This window comes from Rhodamnia argentea, chromosome 11 (assembly GCF_020921035.1).
Source record: "Rhodamnia argentea isolate NSW1041297 chromosome 11, ASM2092103v1, whole genome shotgun sequence".
NCBI lineage: Eukaryota > Viridiplantae > Streptophyta > Magnoliopsida > Myrtales > Myrtaceae > Rhodamnia > Rhodamnia argentea.
Window position 1 is genome coordinate 22270764 of NC_063160.1, and position 24318 is coordinate 22295081.

The following is a 24318-nucleotide window of genomic DNA, read 5'->3' on the forward strand; positions in this document are numbered from 1 at the left end:
GGCCACAATCAACTGGCCATGGCCGATTCAAGGTATTTTGGCCAACGAATTTTAAGAAATGACGATTTTGCCCTTTTGGCAAATTGTCACCAAATTTTTTTTTTTAAAATCCCAAAAATTAGAAAATGGCCACAATTAATTGGCCATGGCTTATTCAAGGTATTTTGGCCAACGAATTTTAAGAAATGACGATTTTGCCCTTTTGGCAAATTATCTCCCAAATTTTTTTTTTAAAATTCCAAAAATTAGAAAATGGCTACAATCAATCGGCCATGGGCGATTGAAGGTATTTGGGGCAACAAATTTTAAGAAATGACGATTTTGCCCTTCTGGCAAATTGTCTCCCAAATTTTTTTTTAAAATCCCAAAAATTAGAAAATGGCCACAATCAATCGGCCATGGGCGATTCAAGGTATTTTGGGCAACAAATTTTAAGAAATGACGATTTTGCCCTTCTGGCAAATTGTCTCCCCAATTTTTTTTTAAAAATCCCAAAAATTAGAAAATGGCCACAATCAATCGGCCATGGCCGATTCAAGGTATTTTGGCCAACGAATTTTAAGAAATGACGATTTTGCCCTTCCGGCAAATTGTCTCCCAAAATTTGTTTTAGAAATCCCAAAAATTAGAAAATGGCAACAATCAAGCGGCCATGGCCGATTCAAGGTATTTTGGCCAACGAATTTTAAGAAATGACGATTTTGCCCTTCTGGCAAATTGTCTCCCAAATTTTTTTAAAAAATCCCAAAAATTAGAAAATGGCCACAATCAACTGGCCATGGCCGATTCAAGGTATTTTGGCCAACGAATTTTAAGAAATGATGATTTTGCCCTTCTCGCGAATTGTCTCCAAATTTTTTTTTTAAAATCCCAAAAATTAGAAAATGGCCCATCCCCGACGGTTGAGGTTCCTTTAGGACTTGCACCTTTCGGTAGTCGGTATGTGATCTATTATATTTTTAGTTCGTGCGTTATTAATTCCTTCCAGTGCGTATTATATAAGAAAATTGAATGCTTTTTGTTTATGCGGTTGGAGTCACGGTCGAAGTACGACGGAGATCCCCACGCATACGTTGGTACATTTGCGCTACCAACTTGATAGATTATCATCCGAAGATGTAAGTAATGATAACAACAAATGAGTTTAATATAATGTTAGCTTTTAAATTAAATTTTCATTTAATTTCATATGTTTTATTATGATAACAGATTATTTGGAAGCCCTATGGTGGCGACATTCTGGAGAATGTACCGGCTTATCGCTTGCGGGGACGGGATATTTGGAGGGCTCGTGTGCCACTCATCTGTTTTTGGATAGTTGAGTGGCATTATCCAGATCGGGTACTTCGCCGGTTTGGTATGCGGCAGTCGATACCTACTCCTCCCCGCGATCACACAGGCTTGCATGATATTGACAATAGGCCACCCGAGAAGGATTGAGCAGCTAAATACGGACGATGGATCGCTTTGTGGGACAGACGTACCGAATATGTAGTCCATGCCGATCCCGCCACGGAGGAACTCCACTTTCACTCGGGATATATGGAGTGGTTCCGCGGACATACACGTAAGTGGATTTCTATTACGGGAGTTGCAATGGGTTCAATGGTTCGTACAAATACTTTCAATTTAATTCATTAACTATATTTTTACTAACATAAGTTATTGTAATTTTATAACATTTGTTTCTTGTCATATCATTACCGGGGTGATAGCGTGGAACAAATCTTACGTATATTAAATTCACGTCCATCTCGTCGGACTTGGGGAGATGTGGGGAGGATAGCTAAGGCAATGCTATACACCCAGCATGAGGAGAGGCGTCTCACGATGATACCACCACCCCAACCAGCAACTACGGCGGCAACCGTTGGCCCTCACGATGATGATCCGCCCGAGCCTGTTCGGTCGACCCGGAGGACTCCTCGAGGTCATGTAGTTGGCGATGCCGTCCCTTACACCTTCGAGTATCATACGACGGATTTCGCTCCGGGTTTCGCTCCAGGATTAGACCAAACAGGTTTCAATGTTGGATTCATCCCTTTTGCCGCCCCATTTCCCGAGGGATCTACTTTTGCATTTCCCGATCCGCAAACTCCAGCTCCTTCTCCTACTTCGTATGTACCCGATTTCCTTCCTTTTTATTCAAGCTTCTCTACAGAAGGATATGTACCGTCAGGGCGGGGCATATTTTCACAAGATATGCCTTCATCATCTACACATCCTCCTTAGTTGGATCCTCCTCCTCGGCCTCCTCCTCGTCCGTACAATACTAGAGCCGTCGAGCACCGAAGAGAGCCACGTTGCGGAACAGGAGGTCATGTAGGAAGACGACATCGTTAGTACATGTAATTACGACAGTCCGATTATTATCTATTATGAAAATAGCATGTTTTTCATATATCTCAGCACTTTCATTTTATCAATATTCTGAATTAATTACACTAATAAAATAAGCTTCAAAAGAAACAATTTATAAATAAAATAATAATTATTAAAAACTTAACAAAAATAATGATTTCCTTTTTAAAAAAACGTCGAGCGGAACAAAACGCCCTGAATCGTCCATGGCCGGTTGATTGTGGCAATTTTCTTTTTACAATTTTTTTGAGAGACAATTTGCTGGAAGGGCAAAATCGTCATTTTCTAAAAGTCGTTGGCCAAAATACCCTCAATCGTCCATGGCCGGTTGATTATGGTCATTTACTAATTTTTGAGATTTTTTACAATTTTTTTGAAAGACAAATTGCCGGAAGGGCAAAACAGTCATTTTCTAAAAGTCGTCGGCCAAAATAACCTGAATCGTCCATGGCCGATCGATTATGGTCATTTACTAATTTTTGAGATTTTTTATAAGTTTTTTGAAAGACAAATTGCCGGAAGGGCAAAACCGTCATTTTCTAAAAGTCGTCGGCCAAAATACCCCCAATCGTCCATGGCTAGTTGATTATGGTCATTTACTAATTTTTGAGATTTTTTATAATTTTTTTAAAAGACAATTTGCCGGAAGGGCAAAATAGTCATTTTCAAAAGTCGTCGGCCAAAATACCTCCAATCGTCCATGCTAGTTGATTATGGTCATTTACTAATTTTTGAGATTTTTTATAATTTTTTTAAAAGACAATTTGCCGGAAGGGCAAAATCGTCATTTTCAAAAGTCGTTGGCCAAAATACCATAAATCATCTATGGCCAGTTGATTGTGGCCATTTACTAATTTTTAAGATTTTTTACAATTTTTTTGGAAGACAATTTGCCACAATGGCAAAATCGTCATTTTCTAAAAGTCATCCGCCAAAATACCCCGCATCATCTATGGCCAGTTGATTGTGGCCATTTATTAATTTTTGAGATTTTTTACAATTTTTTGCGAGACAATTTTCCGGAATGGTAAAACCGTTATTTTCTAAAAGTCGTTGGTCAAAATACCATGAATCGTGCATGACATGTTCATTATGGCCATTTTTGACATTTTTTACGATTTTTTTCGAAGACAATTTGCCATAAGGGCAAAATCGTCATTTTCAAAAGTCGTCGGCGAAAATACTCTGAATTGTCTATGGCTAGTTGATTGTTGCCATTTACTAATTTTTCCGAGCTTTTATAATTTTTTTAGAAGATAATTTCCTACGAGGATGAAATCGCCGGGCCGGGATCGGGGCCGGGGGTGGCAGGGGAAGGGGGAAGAGGGGGGGTGGCGGGGCCGGTGCCGGGGGGGGGCCCGCTCGGCGTTATGACTGCTGAGCGGGTTGCGCTCAGCGATAAGACTGCCGAGCGGATCCCAAAACGGCAATTATGTTTTCTCTCCCCTAAAATGGTAAATAAAATTTTTTTTGTATGCAATTTGGAAAAAAAGCCCTGTAATTGTCTGCTCATCATCGCCTCACTTGTGCAAGTGGTTTCCATTCTGATCTTAATCATTAACTCTCTTTTTTGGGCCCCTTCAGATGGTATTCAGTTTCTTCTTCAATAACCGGAAACTAAAGCACATTGTTAGCTTCCGATTTTGTTGCTTAAGGTGATGAAAATTATATGTTCACCATTATTATTTTGGCAGTAACTTGGTGGTGGAGGGACTACTTCCAAATGAATTAAGCTATGGTGAAGACGAGGAAGTCTTGGATGACATGGACACGTAAATTCAACGCTTAGTTGTCATGCCAAACAAATTTAATTCGGGATCCGATCTTTAGTCTTGAAGATCAAATGCCCGATTACTGAAGACACTTTCTAGCAGATAAAAGCAGCTTCCTTTGATCGTAGCGACTAGCGAGCATGACACCCGAAAGGAACAAACATTACTGACACTCATCAAGATTAACCTAAGAAGTGGGCAGGCACATAGCCCCGGATAACGAAACCTCACAATACTCGAAGCTATATTAACAGAGGTCATGCTAAGCAATTCATCAAACAAATAGAATGCATTGGCGTGTGAGTGCCCAAAAGCCCCCGACATTCGAAAGATGTCATGACTCCTCCGAACTGCGAGGAAAAAAATTTCTTGGAAAGACCGACTTCATCCGAGCCGGTCGACTTCATCTGAGTCAATTGAGAACTCGAAAGATGCAAATTTCTTTCTTTCGACACTGGGTTCGGGCAAGCATGATTGGCAGACACACAAATGTACCTGACTTACCGAATAGTTATTTATTTATTTTTAATTATTGTTTATGCTTCTTAGTAGAATTTTGGATAAGAGAATCGGTGTGAAGCTTTTAACATAAAATCCTTTCGGTACAAGCAGCCCGTCTCAAAATGAAGCTGTTAATTTCTCCTGAATGTTTCTTTTGGTTGGTGGTTGATGTTAGACACTGGTTATATGTCCTCTTTTCTCTCTTACCTAATTTTTTTTTTTCCTTCCCCATTGATGCTAGTCTGCCGATGTTCCAACTATCTGATCAAGCTTGACATGTCGAAGATTTTTGCCAGATATAACTTATTTTGTATTTAAAACACGAGTCAATATTTGTCGATGCTTGTGGATTTCCAGGAAGCCAGCCAAACGGACGGTCGCGGCCAAAAGTCATGTTTTTTTTCCTTGATTAAAATCCTATCGCAGTTTCGAAAAGCTCGTTACTTGCATTCTTCTCATGCACTTTGTACTGGTATTTGATTGTGCAGGATTTTTGTTATTGAGGCCCTGGGATTGATTGCGGAATTGATAACATATGGGGATCAACATGACTCTTACCCTTTTCAAGTAAGACTATGAAGGTTAAACTTCAAATGGGCAAGTGTGAGCTGATTTTTTGTGCGAGCACGAAAAAAAGAGAAGTGAATACATGACACGATACGTGATTTGTATCTACTGAATAATTGGTTTCCTAGGACTAACTATTATATATGGAAGTACAATCCAATGTGATGCAATGGGATTCCCTAAATACACTACTAAATATAGCTTTTTTATTTTATTTTATTTTCAATGAAGATGCGATCTCTCTTTTATTTGCCTTTTTTCTTCTTATAATTTTAATAATTTTTGAAGTAAGATTGATCGAACGTGACATGGACATGCTAGGGGATTCAAAAATATGCAAACCCATTCGACTAAAGCAAATAAAACAATCAGGAACCAGAGTGCAGAGTTTGGAGCAAGCAAGAATGCAGAGTTTAGAGCAAATAAACAGAGCCTACGTCAATAGTTAAATGGTGGCTCACAGCCTCACGCCTACTAATCATCAACGCTTGTCCCTTGTAAAGAACTTCCCAAGGTATCGATATCTTTGTAAGTAATTGAAAGCCACTTGGTATGACTCCATCAAGAGATTGGGAAATCTTTTGGTGAAGAAGGTCTCTAAACTCTCGCCGGGCTGCGCCATCAAAACGATATAAGCTGTGAGCACCTTAATAAAAATACAAAGTTTGCACAAGTCAGTAGCCCCAAAAATCATTACAAACCCAAAGAGTACCTCCAGGCCTGCCGAAACTTCCTGCCTGTGAGCCCACGCGTTCCTCACCATTCGCAACAAGTGCTCGGCAGACTGAAAGTTATAGTGCACATTTGCATCTGCTAGGATAGCCAAATAACGATCCTCTATGCCGGATTTCCAACCCTCTTTCCACGTTACATCAAAGAAATTGTGCTTCTTGGTAGATAATATTGTAAGAACCATGCTTTGAGGATCATCTCCCCTTAACTTCTGTACGATAGCGAAGAATTCAGATAGAAAGTCCATCCTCGTGCTTGGACTCCAAAAAGCTGGATCAATAAGCACGTCCGATATGGTTGGCCTGCCAACAATCAAGAGCAATCAACTATTGAATCATGCTAAATAATTACAAATAATGAACTACAGCCCAACATGCTCGAACAAATCGACTACACGAATAAATCAGTCAAATTTCGATTAGAGTACATGAGTCGAATTTTTTGGGGTCATCACTATTTTTTTGGGGTCATCAAATTTCGATTAGAGTACATGAGTCGACTACACGAATAAATCAATCAGAAAGTTCGGATCCATCGGCTCTCACCTCGACTGAGGAAGCGGATTTAGCAAACGCTTGATGAGGAGCTTGACTTCGACGTTCAAATCCAATTTTTCTATATCGTGATTCTCACTATTTTTCTTAGTATTCTCGTCAGGATCTCGAAAGGCATCGAATTGATGCTGTCCATCATAGGCACAAAAGAGCAAGAGACGACCGAAGCAGAACATGTCTGTTTCCGGTGTAGGGCTCTGACCATGAAGTAACTGTTTTGCACGACCTGCAAGTCATATATCAGATCATTAGCATTCAGATTATGCACTTGACAAAAAGAAGATGAACCTACCAGGGGCAAGATTTCCCATCCATGTTTGATATCCGGTAATCCCCGCGTCAGATAGCTTCGCAGATAGACGTTCGTGATCTTCTTTAACAATCAACACATTTTCAGGTCTCAAGTCTCCATGAACTCTACCAGATTTATGGAAGTGATCCAGTCCTAATGCCACATCCCTATATCAAAACACGTAGTAAACATACGTAACAATAAACTAAGCCATTGGAAATTAAAGCAAACTTTTATCCATCAATTCAAACCAAAACAGAAAAATTACTCCATTAGTTTCAACAACGTCTGCGAGGGATGACCATTAGCTGTCCACAACTCAAACTTCCGCATCCTATCCTTGAGAGATGAAAGCTTCTTTTTGTGAACAACCACTGCGGGTGCATCACCAGGCATCATATCGAAATCAGAAGAAGGGCGGAGCGCGACGATGAGATTCTGCAGACTAAAATCACATCGCTCTTGAACAATTAACCCGTATCCCCTGTAGCTCTGGATTACTTTGTGAATAGATACCACATTTCGATGTGGGCGCATGTGTATGAAGTTGACAGTGCCCTCCTCTACGTCAACGTGACCACAAGGGAAGGTTTTCACGGCAACAGGATTACCTTTATATTCGCCCTCATAGACTGTGATCCCGTTATGGCCCTTACCAATTTCTTCGTGCACTTCAATATGCAACCCCTCAATCGGCGTGAAAACACCAAAATGTATATCCTTCTCGAGCATAATTTGTCGCATTATGGTAGCCACGTCTTGAACAATCAATTCCAGCTTTCTCTCTTCCATTGAGCTTGTCGGATCAGTTGAGTGTGCGAGTGAGAGAAAAGTCGCGCTGGTGACAAGTTCAAAAAGCGAAAGAGAACTCGGAGTTTATAAGAAGTACGTGATGTTACTATCTGCACTAACTAGGAATATATCAGAACATCATCCTATATCCTTTATCTAAAGTTGGAACCGCGTCTTGATCTGTTTCATCTCCTCACTATCTCACATTTGCTCCTTATAGACGTTAACAAAGTCTCGACCGGGAAAGAGAAAAAAGGAAAAAAAAAAGGGGGGGCTTTAACAAAGTCTGAGGACACAAAATGTAAAGGACATAAGAGCTTTGGAGGCACGCAATCTCTGTACGGGAGATTCGAGGTCCGCCTCGAGATGAAAATGCAAACAAAAAAAATCAAGACGAAAAATCAAAATTAAATGCCACTCTATACGAATTGAGAAATCCATCGGTTTCACAGTCAAAAGTGTTTCGAAAATTTGGAGAAATGACAATGTTATACAAATCGATAGTAACATTAATCCGGAAAAAAACATAAAGTAACTCTAGTAATTACGAGATTTCCAAACAAATTATGGAGGCAAGGAGATATCATATTGAATTAATCCATGCAATTAAGGGCTATACCCTAATAATTAATCACATAATGATTGAAACATTGAAAAATGTTGTACTTGTAGAAGCTTTAAAAGTCAACGAGTTGCCTGCCATGCCCGTGCCACCTCACGGCGGATAGCTGCAATAAAAATTTCAGATAAAAACCGGCGTATTCGAGTCTTCGATTTCCAAATCTTGATCCGGTCTCCCACCAGAATTGAACTTTAGATGGCAAAGCAGAGGACCTCGCGATTTCCATCTCGCAAGTTGGCGTCGGCGTCCTCGAGTCCGATCCTTATGCTGCTCATCTTGTTCTCCTTCGTCGTTCTAATCCTTCTCGCCCTCGAGCTTCTATCGATGCCCGGCAGCTCCTCCAGTCTGGGTCGTGAGGAATACCGTCAATAGGTGGAATTTTGTTGAACTTTTCACTGTGATTTGGTTTCGATTGCATTGCCGATGCCGTTGTGTTAGAAGCGGTTAGTAACTCTGGCAGAATTAATTTTTCAGCTGAAAATTTCTTCTTGTAGCGTGGTCTTTAGGTGAAATATGCATTGGCATAATGACTGTATGATTTCTTGAATCTCTCCCTTGATCGCTTTGAGCAATCGCGGATGCATTGTGACGGAATGCTACGCGATTCTTTATTTATGTTCTCTTTCACTAGTTTATCTATTTCCCGAGATTGCACACGTGGCGATGTGGAGCCCCGGGGTTTGAGTCGGGCTGAAGCAACCGGGCCGAAAGCCAAACGGGCTTTTTTGGCCTTTTTGACACTTTGGCCGGCAAGTGACTTCGAGGACGTTTCGTATCACGAAAAGTGAAATCCCTCCGAGTTTCCCTTTCATAAAATTAAAAATAAAAATAAAAGATAGAGAGAGAATAAAATAAAGCCCGACCCATAATTAATCATGGTAATCTACTCGGTCATAATAATTAGAAATAACTATAAAAATTATCGCTAAACTTTGATGTAATATACAATCTTATCCCGAAAATTTTATTATATTTGATGTGGCTTCTGAACTTTTGTCCGACGTACAATATAGTCTCTAAATTTTTAATTTTTTTATGCAGTTAATATTAAATATTTGTATTGAATAAATTAAAAAATTTAAAGCTGTTATATGGTCGGTGAATATTCGGAGGCCACCTGCGTAGTGTCGATCCCCGCCTGCGTTGGATGTTTTTTCGTCAGGTCTTGACGGAATGTTCCGTAGTGATCTCCTTTCGTAAATTTGTATGTTTGCAAACAATATTTACAATTTATATTATACTTACATACGCTTTTATCATATACCTTGTCGAAATGTAACCACAAGTCGGATGTACTCATGCGGCCCTTCCGTTCCGGCTCATTTGTCGTCGACGTTTCTTCGACACTAGTAAAAAGATGAAGACTTTCTTGTGTTAGGACGTGCCCAACGTTCAGAATGGGAACAATGTTGATATTATCGTCGTTGTCTTCCCAATATGTATACTCACGAGGATCATATCCAGGAATAGGATACTCGGAATCTCCCATCGCTATCTTGGCCTTTCCAGTATTTCTGCTTTCACTTGCCTTTTTTAGAGAATTGATCGAAAATTCGATTGAGAGAATCTTGGCCTTTCTAGTATTTTTGCTTTCACTTGCTTTTTTTAGAGAATTAATCGAAAATCCGATTGAGAGAATTGATGTGGGATTGAGAAAATTGAGCGGATTGAGAGAATTGTTGAGAGTGTTTGTGAGAAAAATGAAATGGGGAAGATATGTATTTATAGAGAATGGGAGAGTTATTTAACTTTAAAAAAAATCAATTTTTTTTTTGGGTGAAGCAATAGCCAATTGCATGGCAACGGCTCTTTGGGCCGTTGCATTGCAACCGCCCAAAGAGCCGTTTGAGGGGGGGGGGGCTGCCCCTCCTTTTTTTTTTTTAAATTATTAAACAGGTCGGAACGGGGGGGGCGGGCAGCTGCCCCTCCTTTTTTTTTTTTTAAATTATTAAACAGGTCGGAACCGGCCTGGAACCGGCAATTCCGGGCCTATGGTTTAATCTGGCCATGTCTAATTACGAGATTACCAAATATATTGTGGAGGCAAGGAGATATCATATTGAATTAATCCATGCAATTAAGGACTATTTCCTAATTGTTAATCACATAATGATTGAAACATTGAAAAATGTTGTACGTGTTGAAGCTTCTAACTTCAACGAGTTTTATGCCATGCTGGTGCCACCTCTCGGCGCATCGCTGCAATAAAAATTTCAGATAAAAATTGGTGTGTTCAAGTCTTCGATTTCCAAATCTTGCTCTGGTCTCCCACCGGAATCGAACTCAGCAAATCGATTTCCGGTCTCTTTTCTTCTTCTTGAGGCGTACAGATTGCAAATTTGATAGTTGGAATATGCAGTTTCATTGGCTTAGTGAACCAGAAAATAGTCCAAAAAGTCATAAACCTTTTACAATTTGCCAATTCATTCTTAAACCTTTTGTATTCGTGCAAATTCAGTCATTTCGGCCAATTTTGACTGAAAATCGCTGGTGGATTTTGGTGCACTTAATGATCGATTAAAATACCTTATTCTACATTTTCCATCGCAAACTGTCTTCTAGAGGTGATTGATTCCTGGTTCGGTCCGGTTCCCCTCAAGAACCGAGAGCCGGACCAGTGATCTCGGTTCTCAATTTTTCAGAATCGGGAATCGGACCACTGGTCTGGTCTAGTTCCCAGGTGGTTCCATTGGACCGGACACATGCCAAAAAAAATATGCACCATTTCTAACATGGTATCTTCCTATTTCCTAAAATAAACACTCAGAGTTCTCTTCCTTTTTTTGAGTGTGTGAGTGAGAGAAAAGTCGCGCTCGTGACAAGTTCAAAAACTGAAAGAGAACTCGGAGTTTATAAGAAGTACGTGATGTTACTATCTGCACTAACTAGGGATATATCAGAACGTCATACTATATCCTTTATCTAAAGTTGGAACCGTGTGACTTTGACTGGATGTATTTCCTATTTCGTTGTTGACGAGAGTGTTTAATTTAGGAAATAGGAAGATACCGATTTTTGGTGATAAACGAATTCAATTGATCTGCAGTAATTCTTTCTTTCAAAGATTAGATGCACAATTACATGACTACTCAAAAGAGGAAACATGCCTGTTCGAGAGATACATACACTCAAAACGTCCGAGGAAGCAAAATGCCTTACGGACTTTAACACAATCTCGACGGAAAAAAAAAGAAAGAAAGAGAGTCTTTTAACAAAGTTTGAGGACGCAAAATGTAAAGGACATACGAGCTTTGGAGTGGATGGGAAAATTACCAAAAAGTCCTAAATCTATTACAATTGTGTCAATTTAGTATCAAACCTTTTTTTTTTACCGATTTAGTCCTTTTAAAATTGTATTAATTCAATCCATCTGGCGAATTTTCGCCGGCCGGTACTGACGTGGATGCCGGCCGGCCGGTGACCCAATATTTTAATATTTTTTAAATTTTATGATTTTTAAAATAATTTTTTATGCTTTTTTCTTCTTCTTTTCTTTTTTTTTTTCTTCCCCTCCCCTCGCCACCTCCAGCCGGTTGCCATAATCCGGCAATCAGCCGGAGGGGCGGCCGAAGAGGCCGACTCGCCCTGCCACGGCGGGGATCGACCTTGCCGTCACCGGGCGGGGATCGACGGAGAGGTCGAGCCCCGCCACGACCGTGCAAGGCTCGACCTTGCAAGCCCATATCTAAGCCGGCGAGGTTGAGCCACGCTCGGCCATGGCTAGGCACGACCTAGCCTAGCAACGGCGAGGTCGACCTTCGCCATGGCAAGGCAAATCGGCCGCCCCTTTGGCTAGTTGCCGAACTATGGCAACCGGCTGGAGGAGGGGAGGGGAGGAGAGGGAAGGGAATGGGGGGAAGAAAAAACAAGATAAAAGAAAAAGAAAAAGAATATAAAAATCATAAAAGAAAATTCAAAAAGATATTAAAATATTCGGCCGCCGGTCAGTCGGTGTCCACGTTAGTGCCGGTCGACCAAAATTTGCTAGATGGACTGAAATAGGAAAAAGGTTTAGGACTGAATCGGAAAAAAAAAGGTTTAGGACTGAATTAGCACAATTACAATAGATTTATGACTTTTTTAGTAATATCCTTGCTTTGGATGTACGCAATCTCTATACACGAGATTAGAGGGGTCCGCCTGGCGATAAAAATGCAAACAGAAAAAAATCAAGATGAAAAATCAAAAGTAAACGTCATTCTATACGGATTGAGAAATCCACGAATTTCACGGTCAAAGTGTTTCGAAAATTCGGAAAAATGACAATGTTATGCAAATTGATCGTAACTTTAATCTGGAAAAAAAATACATAAAGTAACTGTAGTAATTACGAGATTAGCAAATCCATGCAATTAAGGACTATAGCATAATTGTTAATCACATAATGATTGAAACATTGGAAAATGTTGTACGTGTAGAAGCTTCAAACTTTAACGAGTTGCCTGCCATGACCTCTCGGCGCATCGTTGCAATAAAAAGTTCAGATAAAAGCCGGCGTATTCGAGTCTTCGATTTCCAGACCTTCCTCCGGTCTACCACCAGAATCGAACGCGGCATTCTCGCAAATATACTTCAGACGGCGAAGGAGAGGACCTCGCAATTTCTAGCTTGCAAGTCGACGTTGTTGTCGTCCTCGAGTCTGATCCTTACGCTGCTCGTCATGTTCTCCTTCGTCGTTCTGATCGCCCTCAGGGATTCTTTCGATGCCCGGCAGCTCCTCCGCCCTCGATCGCGAGGAATACGGTCGAGATGTGGAATTTCGTTGACTTCCTCCAGTGATTTGGTTTCCGTTGCGTTGTCATATGCGGCGGAATGCAATTGAGTGGAGACGAATTGCTTCTGTGATGCTGCTGAAGAAAGGGAGATGACGGTCATGTTGTGGGAGCCTAGAGCCTTCGTATATCACAACTTTTTGGTGAGTCTTTGTTCATCTTAGTCGCTGCTGGAAATGTCTCTTTTCTTCTTCTTGAGGTGTCCTGATTGCAATTTTGATAGTTGGAATATGCACCAACATGAGAGTTTCAATGGCTTAGTGAACGGGGAGAATAGTTCAAAAGGTCCTAAACCTTTTGTATTTTTGCCAATTCAGTCCTAAATGTTTTGCATTTGTGCAAATTTAGTCATTTCGGTCAATTTTGACTGAAAATCGCTGACGAATTTTGGTGCACTTAATGATCGATTAAAATACCTTATTCTATATGACCAAAAAAAAAAAAATACCTTATTCTACATTTTCCATCCCAAACTGCCTTCATGTGCTTAAATTGGCAGTAAATTGTGATTTTTATTGAGGTCTATGACTGGCAAGTCCATTTGCACGTCAGAACTCTGCGCCCTTTGCCTGTTTGAAGTCTGAGGAAGAATGTTTCCATTACAATCCCATGAAAGTTTCATTTTTAAAGTGAACAATGTCAACAAGTTTTGAGATATCTTAAGGATCCACAACGACCATGCTTGAGAGTTCCCTGCCTCATACGGTTCATCGTTCAATTCTCATGGCGTCTCTTTTGTTTTTTTGGCTCGGATTAATTAAAAGCAAAAGAGGTTGATTCCATGAGTTTCAAACTTGAATTTTTATCGATAATTAATAAACAGTCCGTGCTTTCAACTTGTAATTCTAGAAATGGTCAGCAAAGTAAGTTGGGTTCTGTATGCAAACAAAAGATTGCGACGAAGTCTTATAAAATATCATAGCTCCGATTTACTAATGTTTCCTCAAAAGGAAACCATTTTATTTTCGCAATGAACGGACCTCGTATGCTTGCACTGATATCTAAGAGTTGTCTTGGACTCTTATATTGCAGTTAGGAATGAAATATATGCGTTACAACTTATAATCTCACGTGTTTTACCTGTGATAGAAATGCATTCCAAATTAACCTTCCTGGGGCGCTGTCGTACCATGATAAATTTTATAACCGTTTAGTCGAGGTGAATTGTCCAAAATAGTTTGGAGGCAGGGCTCATGTTTGTCCTCGTTTCTCTATACGAGATTGTGTGCTGTTTAACTTCGGGGAGAGGCCTTTGGGGCAAGGGGTTGCAAAACAAGATCACATAGAACGGTAGAAAAAACAAGCCCTGTATTCTGTTGCTCTTGACAATTTGAAAAACTCATAGTACGGCCGGGAAGTGCTTGATGATCTTTCATCCTCTCTATATACGTATATTTCTAGGCGGGATCTGATAATTTTGCATCTTGTGCTTGACTCTTTTTAAGATGTACTGTTAACTTGTGGAGAAGGGATTGCTGGAAGTAATGGGAGATTGGGAACCAAACGCTTTTATAGTCGGGGGATAAAGTTGAAATTTTTTGGCAGGATCTGATTCTAGAGATAATATAGCACAAGCGTCATAACGTTTCCGTACGACACTCACTTGAATGTCATAACTTTTTTTTTTCACCCATTTAATTGTCAAAACTTTTAAAAAAGTTCACCCAAGAGCCAAAAATTTGGTGTGGCATAGCATTTGTGGTGAACATTTTTAAAACGTTGTGGCATTCAAGCGATTCAATGAAAAATTATATGGCACTCAAGTGATAAAAAAAAAAAAAGTAATGACAATTAAGTGAGCACCATACATAAGTTATGGCACTCAAGTTATTGAAAAAAAAAAAGAAATTATTGTATTCAAGTGAGCGCAGTACGAAAGTTATAACACTTGTGGTGTTATTTTCTCTTTGATTCTATGTAAGTTAGCAGCAATGTTTAATGTGGTTCTGAGTAGATCTGCAGGGCTTAGGTGCTTGACGGCATGTCAATTGGAATCTTCACATCAGCTTTTGTTTTCCTTATTCCATTCACCTGTTTTTTTTTTCCTTGTTAATATCAAGACATGTTTAATGTAATGATATAAGAGGATCCTTCTCGCTGAGCATACTTAAAGGCCCAGCTGCTGTTGTTGATACATTCTCCAATCCCATATAATATGTTGGCAAAGATCTATTAAGGCCAATGATGTCATTCCATCGAAGCTTGCCTTGGCCAAAATTAAGAATGTTATGGGCAATTTAACACGGTTTATCTCAGAGTACTGAAGCAGACTTGATGAATTTAATCCAAGTAATTACAACATTTAGATCTGCCTTTCATCTTAGTTGCTTGGGGCCTTAATCAATTGAGACCGTGGTTTGATTTACCAGACAGTAACTGGATGGAATAGGATAATCTTTTACTTGTGACTAATTGATCTGAGCATGTGACAGTACTGCGAAGTGGTAATTTACTGTTGCAATCTTCAATTCCTGTGAAATTTTTCATGCTTGCTGCAGCACATCTATCTGAATGGCTTTTACACAAATGTAAGCGGTCTGTGTCTTGGTCCGTTTCATCTCCTCACCATCTCACATTTGCCCCTTATAGGCTTTAACAAAGTCTCAGGATGCTAATGGCTGTATGGTTTCTTGAATCTCTCTCTTGATCGCTTTGAGCAATTTATGTTCTCTCACTAGTTCAGCGGAATCCTCAAAGGTCACTATCTTCCCAAGGAAAAAACATAATAAGGACAAATTTTTAGACAGAACTTAAAAGAGCTCTTGTTCACGAGTCCTTCGACCACCCATGATTCAGTTCTTTCCCCCATTTTATGCTCCGGGTTTTGCTGCACTTAGTGATAATGGTCATCGTGTGATCGTTGCTCGTTGTCCTAGAAATGAATGAGCACCCACAAATCACAAACTGCCAACAGAACCAGACCGAAGCACTTTAACAGCATTAGTTAATTGGCAAGGAAATTTCTATTGGGTCATGCCTTCAACAATGATTACAAATGCAAATAAGCATATTCTACAGGGCTACAGAGTCTCGGAGACAACTATATTCGTCAGGTTAAATTATGGCTTCTAGTGCTACAAATTCAGACCCCGTCTTGCTAGCGGACCTAGAGGATCAGGAGGGCCCATGAATCTCTCTATCTATACAAGAATAAGACCTACTCTTTTACACCATCAGGTGATCAGATTGTAGCTCTGGCCTGGATTCACGTGCGGGACCCTTAATTGGCCCTGTGGCGTCATGTGAATCCCCACTTCATCTTCCTAAGGTTAATAAATCAAAGAGAAAAAGAAGTAGAAACAAATTCACTAACCCTATATTCTCAGAGCTGCAATGCTAAATCTGGCTTTTCCGTCTCAGGCTTACCGGAAGCAGGGGAGCTAGGGGACTGGAACCCAAAGTTTAAATCAGGTGGCAGAGAACCCGGTCTCTGTTGCTGCAACAATTCCGAGTCGGTTTTATGTTGTGATGATTCATTTGAAGGAGGACTGCGATGAAGCCCTGCAGTCTCTCCTGGGGTCCTAGGATCTTCCACATTTAAGTTCTGCGCAGATCCTGGAGCAACGGAATTCGTACCCGACCTGGAACTTGGGTCCAGCAAACGAGGGGATTGGAAGTTGAATCCATCGGCCCTAGCTACTCCAAACAATTTCCCCATATGAGCTGCAAGATTAATCGTTGACACACCATTAATCCCATTAATGCCTAGCCCGTGCAGCTTTGAGGAATCTGAAAGGGAGGCCTCAGTACGTTTAAGCTGCTCCCGCTTTTTAAGGCATTCGGCTCAGAAGCAGAGTTCAACCCCTCAGTATTTTACACCTTGTCTAACTGAACTTCTGCAGATTCCGTGGAATCGGAATTACCCGACTTGTGATTTACCCGGCTTGTAGTCAAGTCAAATAATGAAAAAAATTGTCCAAAAAATCGTAGACTTATTACAGCTTTGCCATTTTAGTCCTAAACTTTCTAATTGTGTCAATTGAGTCTCGGATCTTTTCACATTTAGTCAATTGAGTCAATCCGGCTAATTTTGATCAGAACTCGCTGATGTGGACACCGGCTATCTTACATGGCACGGTCGATGCTGACATGGACATTTTAAATATTATTTTAATATGTTTAAATTATTTTTTAGGTTCTTCTTTTCTTTATTTTTTGGATTGGGCAAGGGCCGCGACACCCTCGCTTCGAGTTCCTCACCGGCTAGTCCAAAAAAACAAAGAAGAGAAAAAAAAAACTAAACTAAATTATAAAAATTCAAGATATTATTTAAGAATTATTTAAGAAAAGTCCACGTGAGCGATTGGACTAATTAGCAAAGATCCCATGGATTTAGAACTTTTTGGACAATTTTTCCTGAAATACTTCGTGGAGTCCAGATATACGCAACTAAGTCGAGCTTATTGTCACCCGAAAAGAGATATTTCCTACCCTAGCAAAATGACTAATCTAAGGGAATAACATACATATGATATTGAGATTCCGCTAATTGCATCCTCTCTAATTTGAGATGTGGCGTTGGCGCTTGTTTGAAGGTTTGAGTTTGGGATAGTTCAGTTCGCATTATGAATTGGGACGGTCGAAAATTTTAACAGTTGGAGTGTCCGACAACCTTATTCTTAGAAATGTAAAAATTAGTTCACAAAATCGTTTTAAATTGAGTATATCATATGCCTCTACCAATTAATTTTTCGCACTGCGACATTATTCCAATTTTTAGATCGTTGCGACCGTGTGGTGCAAAGGGATGGACGATTTTGAGAAGATTCGTCAGTTATAAACGGGACGGTGCCAAACGGCTATACGCACCGCAGACGAACGAGAGGCAATTCGAACGCCCCCGAAGTCAGCGCACACGCGTTCTTCGTTTGTATCTCACTTCGTCCTCGGTCAACTCAAATCCTCTCTTCTTCTTCTTCGTCTTCGCAATCTGTCTTCATCATCATCTTCTTCAATGGCATCAAACTACACCTGCAAGGAATGCGGAACCAACCTCAACCTCAGCACCCTCCACCTCTACCCGCCGGACTTCTACTTCAAGGCCGGGAACAAGGAATCTCTCTCTCTCCTTCTCCTCCGTCGACGCCTCCAACTTCCGATTCCAGAAGGAGGACAAGATAGGCAAACGAAGAAGTAGAATGGGATGACATAATAGCAATCAAGTACTCAAATCCTCGTGCTATGAGCTTATCAAATCTTTGGATCCTATGCGGACTTGGAGGTACGTGATCATTATACACAAGATTCGAGGGTTCTGCAAATCTAGAAAACCATGAATTTCATCAAACAGCGAGAATGCATTTGCGAGTAAGCGCTCAAAAGCCCCTAATGTTTCAAAAATGTCACGATTCCTTTAAAACCCAGGAAAACATTTTTCTAAGGAAAACCCACTTCATCTGAGCCAATAGACTTCATTTGAATCAATTTAGAACTCGAAAAACGGAAGTTTCTTTTTTCGACACAAGGTTCAGGCAGACATGGTTAGCAGGCACACAAATTTACCTGACTTACCGAATTGATTGTGAATTCATTTCACATCAATAAGGTTTGGATGGTGGTATAAAGGCGCCACTAAGGCACCCATGCAACCGACGGCGGGAACATGAAGGCGCAATTCTATCATATTTGTAGTGCCGATTTGACCGCCGTGTCTTCTCATTGTTCCCTTCATTTGGGCTTTTTTTTTTTTTTTTTGCCCCTTTCATTGTCACAGTGCCGACCTAAAGGCAATGTCCTGTCCGGAGAATTCCATCATATTTCATTACTAACCCTCCGTTATCGGACATGTAATCTCCTTATTATCGTTAAATCCCATTATTTATCTACAGGCTTTTCGGAAATTTTTATATTCTAAAAAAAAAGACTACTTGGATATCTAAGTTTCAAAAATTCTTTGTGGTTCAAAATCAATCTAATGTGCAAGAAACCTTCAAATGTCTCTTTTATTTTGAAATAGGAAGATACCGGTTTATGGCGATAAATGAAGAACAATTAAAAGGGTGCCTGTATATCCTCAGGTATTAGAACAACAACTCATATTAAGATGCGTTTCCGTCTAGATATACTTTGTATATCGGTTTTTATTTATGATTCTTTTTTTGAGTTGAAATAGAAAAGTTTATAAATATTTTCTAAAATGTGGCAGCTGCATCCATCCTAAACGCATGCAATTTTTTTCTTGTATTAATATTGTCAACATGAATATTTCCTAAATTAATAGTAAGTATTCACCAAGATCAATATGAGAAATAAATTACTTTTTGGAACTGTAATGATTTCTAGAGCTATTGACTCGCATAAATTTTTTTATTTTTATTAAGGTACTAAGTCAATATTGCTTTGATGGCTCTGGCAGGCGCTATCCAATCCACCTTGCAAGGGTTTAGACACATTCATGTTCGATCGATCTTACTTCAATTATATGAAGTCTAAGATTGAATAGTCCCAAACCGACATCGGTTCATTTGTGTGAATTTCCATATACCCGGGGTGCTGTTGCAAAGTGTAGTTTCGGTGGTCAAATTATGTGTTGCATTCAACATATAGATTTGATTCATGCAACTAGATTCTAGCTTGTATATGCTTCGGCATATAGTTAAATTTTTCAGTTAATTTAGTATTTTTAGCCAATTCCTTTATATCCAGTTTTAGGCTAGCCAATATCTTATAGTTACGTACCTTATAGCGAACTTCTTAATTTAGTTTCGTTTTACTATAACAAAAAAAAAATGAAATTATAACAGGAAAAAACACAAATGAAGGAGAGATCACATTTTCATTGAAAAAATAAATAAAAAAGCTAAATTCACTAGTGCATTTAGGAAATTAGATTGCATCACTTTATCTAATAAATTGAAGAAAAAAGAAAATCCATGTCATATATTTATTTTTGTATTTGAAAGAAAGAGGTTAGAACTAGGGAATCAATTTAGTAGACACAAATCGCATATCATATATTTACTTCTCTTTTTGAGCATCCTGCATATTATGAATTTCCATTTATAGGCTTTTGAGCACGTTAGACTTATAACGGTGCCTTTCCTTTTGTCATGCTCGCACAAAATCAGTTGACACCCCTTTAAAGTTCTCTAGTAAGAAAAGTTTTAACCTTCAAAGTTTCACTGGAAAAAAGCACAATTATGCTGATCGCCATATGTTATCAATTTCGCAATCGGTCACTAAGCCTTAATGACAAAATGTCGAATAATGCTATCTTGCATTATAAATATAATGTATGCCTTGTTGTCGGGGCTCATTAATTATCATTATTGGGCAATTAGCACCTTGCCAAGTTGGCTTAAGTAAGATAATTTATTGATACCAAAGAAGAGGATTACGAGAATGTTTTGATTTTTTTCGCTAATTACATGTTTGTTGGAAGGTCAATGAAAGTCATTTGATGGAGATTTCCCAAAGTCAATCACATTTAGGACTAAATTACTTTAATCGGGATGACTTCTCTATTCCCCTTGTCGTTGGAGTCTATTGTCCATTTAGGTAATTTCCTAAATAATATTCAAATCAAATACCAAGCTATCTAATTTTGAGCATTGCAATTCTAATGCGATTTGATATTTCGCATGACATTAATTTCGGACTTATTCCTATTAAGAAGATTAATACAAAAAATTGCATGCATTTACGATGGATACAGTTGCCATTTTAGAAATTGCGTAGCCATATCGGATATTACCTAATTTAGATTAAGATTTAAGATAACTATTTCCTAGTTTAAATTAGGTCATCATGTAGATGAATAAACTTTTCTATTTCAACTCAAAAATAAAATCGTAAATTAAAGTTTTATAAATCTACGTGATGACCTAATTCAATTTAAAGGATAAGTGTATATCCTCAGGTATTAGAACAACACTACAATTTAAGATGTGTTTTTGTTTAAATTAATACTGTGTATAACTGTTTTATTTATGATTTTACTTTTGAGTTAAAATAGAAAATTTCATAAATGTACATGATGACCTAATCTAAACTAGGAACTAGTTTCGACCAAAAAAAAAAAAAACTAGGAACTAGTTTATATTAAATCTTAATCTAAATTAGGTAATGTCCGATATGGCTACGTAATTTCTAAAATATGGCAACTGCATCCATCATAAATGCATGCAAATTTTTTTTTTTTTTTGGTATTAATCTTCTTAATAGGAATATGTCCTAAATGTCATGCGCCATATCGATGATTGACCATAAAGTAAGTATTTATCACGATCAACATAGGAAACTATTTTAATTGGGATCCAATCTTTGGTCTCGAAAATCAAATCAATTGGAAATTGAATCACAATGCTCCAAACTAAATAATTTGATGTTTGATTTGAATATTATTTAGGAAATATTCCAACGACAAGAGACGAATACGAAATCATCCTGGTTAAAATGATTTAGTTCAAAATGCGATAGACTTTGGACAATCTCGATCAAATGACTTTTGTTTATCTACCAACGCACATGTAATTAGAGAAAGAAATCAAAACATTCTTGCAATGCTCCTCTTTTGGTATCAATAAATCATCTTAACTTGGCGAGATGCTAATGGCCGATAATTAGCGGACTAATGAATCAGCCCCAACAACCAAGCGTACACTATATTTATGATGCACGATGCATTCTTCGACCAAGGTTCAAACTTTTTAACGTTCTCAGTCACGATCAAGAGAATGAAAGTGATGATGTCCGACGGCCGGTGATTTTTTCTCGGTCTTCATTGAGAAGATGCGACTAGCGACAAGAAAGAGTGAAGAGGGAAGGAGGGAGGGAGAGTTTGAGCCCTAATGGTTGGAAATCTTCTCTTAGCTGAACCCATTTATCATTAGGTCATTATGGGTTTAAGACCCATTCAGACTTATCTACTTTAATTGACCTGGAATAGCATGAATTAATAATTTAGGATCCTAGACCGATTATTTCTGCACTTCCGAAGACGGATAAATGTCGATCATCATCATCATCATTAGTTCCACCATGATCTTCTATGCGTGACTCGTTGGTAAACAGAAAGCAACACCAATGTGGCATTCAGTGCACTTTGTAGTTGTATTTGATTATGAATGATTTTGTTATTGAGGCCCTGGGATTGATTGTGGAATTTGATAACATGTGGAGATCGGGACTCTGTTCCTTTTTCTAGTGAGATCTTGAATTAGAAAACTTCAAACGGGTGCGAGCACGAAGAAAGTAAAGGCGACATCATAAGTCTAATGTGCCTAGAAACCGATAAATGGAAATTCATAATATGTATGACGCTAAAAAGAAAAGTGAATATATGGTATTCAATTTGCATCTACTCTCCATAGCTGCTTTAGTCAAGAAAGAGAGGCAGTGTGTGAGACAATGGCCCATATGATTTTAGTCAAGAAAGAGAGGCAAGCCCAGGGCCAGAGGTACTCTCCATAGATGCTTTCGCTTTCAAAAAGGGCAATCGTAGTTCCAAGTCATAACCATTCAAACATTTGAAGGAATTGCATAAGTCCCATTAAACCAATGCTGCAGTAGTTCAAGAAACACTGTTCTACCTTCTTTCTCTCTAACTTGAACAACATTTAACAAGGTAGATGAACAAATCTGAAGCAAGGAAAATCATCTGAAGCCCATCCGAATGGACTTGAACAAGAAGGTGGCGTACTTCATATAAAGCAAAGCGAGGAAAATGAAAAAGTCTTGCATTGTACTAATTGAAAGAGAATGAATAGGGTTAGTCGCAACAAGTCCAACAGACATTTCAGCTCATTGGTCTACCCAACACCATCATCAATGTACGCAGCATCATCAAGAACCTTCTCTTTCTCTCTCTTAGCCAATTCAATGTCCTTGTCCACCATCATCTTCACCAACTCCTCAAACCCAACCTTGGGCTTCCAACCCAACACTTTCTCGGCCTTACTTGCATCTCCGGTCTTGTTGTCGACCTCCACCGTCGTGTCTCCCTTCATGCTGTCAACCTCTGCCGGCTTCAGCCCCACATACTTGAACTCCACAAGGTCAAACGGATTCAGCCCCGCATACTTAAACGCAACCTCCAAGAAGTCCACCAACGCGTGCCACTCTGTTGCGATCACGTAGTCGTCCGGTTTTTCTTGCTGCAGCATCATCCACATCGCCTCCATGTGGTCCCCGGCGAAACCCCATTCCTGAATGCCATCCAAATTCTTCAGGAAGAACTTGCTCTGCAGCCCCATCTTGATCCGCCCGACAGCCCTCGTGATCTTCCGGCTCAAGAAGTTTTCGCCCCGTCTCGGGGACTCGTGGTTGAACAGGATACCGTTGCACACGAACAACCCATGGGCCTCGCGGTAGTGAACCGCGTACCGATGTGCAGTGCACTTGGACACCGCGTAGGGGGACCGGGGGTTGAACGGGGATGTCTCAGACAGTGGTGTCTGCGGATTCCAGGGCCAATATTCATATTCCTGAGGCCCAAATATCTCTGAAGACCCAGCCTGGCAGTAACGGATGTGGCTGCGGCCGGTAGCAGAGACGTGAGAACGCACGGCCTCGAGGAGGCGGAGGGCAACCGTGGCGACCACATCAACGATGTAATCAGGCATCTCGAAGGAGGGCGCCACGTTGGTCTGGTCGTTGAGATTGTAGACCTCATCGGGGGAGATCGTGTCGATCAAGCGGCGGATAGACGAGGCGTCGGTGAGATCCGCGTGGTGAAGCTTCATCTGGGCCATGTGGGCATTGTGGGCATCGATGTAGATGTGGTCGACTCGTCGGGTGCTGAAGTTGGATGAGTGACGGATCAGGCCGTGGACCTCGTACCCTTTGTCGAGCAGCAACTCGGTGAGGTACGACCCGTCCTGTCCGGTGATGCCGGCGATCAGGGCCACCTTGCGGTGCTGCGGCTCCTTGGACGGGGCTTCGCCATTGGCTCCGGATCCGGATTTGGGCGTGTCGCTCTTGATCGCGGTCGCCATCGTCGCGTAGGATGGGGAAACCGGTCCGCTCTTGAGACCTTCTTGGTGAAGGGGCAGATTTAAATCGAGTGAATGTCGACAAAAACCCTAGGGTTTTAAGGCACTCGTGTATCAAAATAAAAGAAGAAGAATTTCTAGATATAAATCAAAATCACGAGAGCTGATTATAGAAAATATCTTCTTCTTCTTCTTTTTCTATTATTGTATTGTTTTTTTTTTTATGAAATGTTCCTGGTTTGTAATATCTTTATATATTAAAAAAGAAAATGCTTGGGTATGGCATCGTTACTCTACCTCCAGTAACCGTGCTTTTTACATCCCACGAAATCGAAGGATTTTTTTTGTCCGGTTTCTTTGAGGAATCAATTTCTTTAAATAACAAAATTTTGCTAAGAGTAAGATTAAGGGAAAAAAAAGGA

General features: G+C 39.9%; 2 protein-coding genes across 2 annotated transcripts; both read right to left on the reverse strand.

Annotated features, from left to right (window-relative positions):
* Positions 1-5682: 5682 nt before the first annotated feature.
* Positions 5683-7571, reverse strand: LOC115728899 (serine/threonine-protein kinase/endoribonuclease IRE1b-like). The gene is made up of 5 exons (XM_030659314.1): positions 7048-7571; positions 6780-6946; positions 6479-6713; positions 5914-6235; positions 5683-5814 (listed from the first exon to the last, which is right to left on the reverse strand). The coding sequence occupies exons 1-5, from the start codon at positions 7569-7571 to the stop codon at positions 5683-5685; spliced, it is 1380 nt and encodes a 459-aa protein (XP_030515174.1).
* Positions 7572-22714: 15143 nt separating this feature from the next.
* Positions 22715-23671, reverse strand: LOC115732785 (GDP-mannose 4,6 dehydratase 2-like). The gene has a single exon (XM_048273077.1). It carries the CDS (start codon positions 23654-23656, stop codon positions 22715-22717), a length of 942 nt encoding a protein of 313 aa, XP_048129034.1. The 5' UTR covers positions 23657-23671.
* Between the last annotated feature and the right edge of the window lie 647 nt (positions 23672-24318).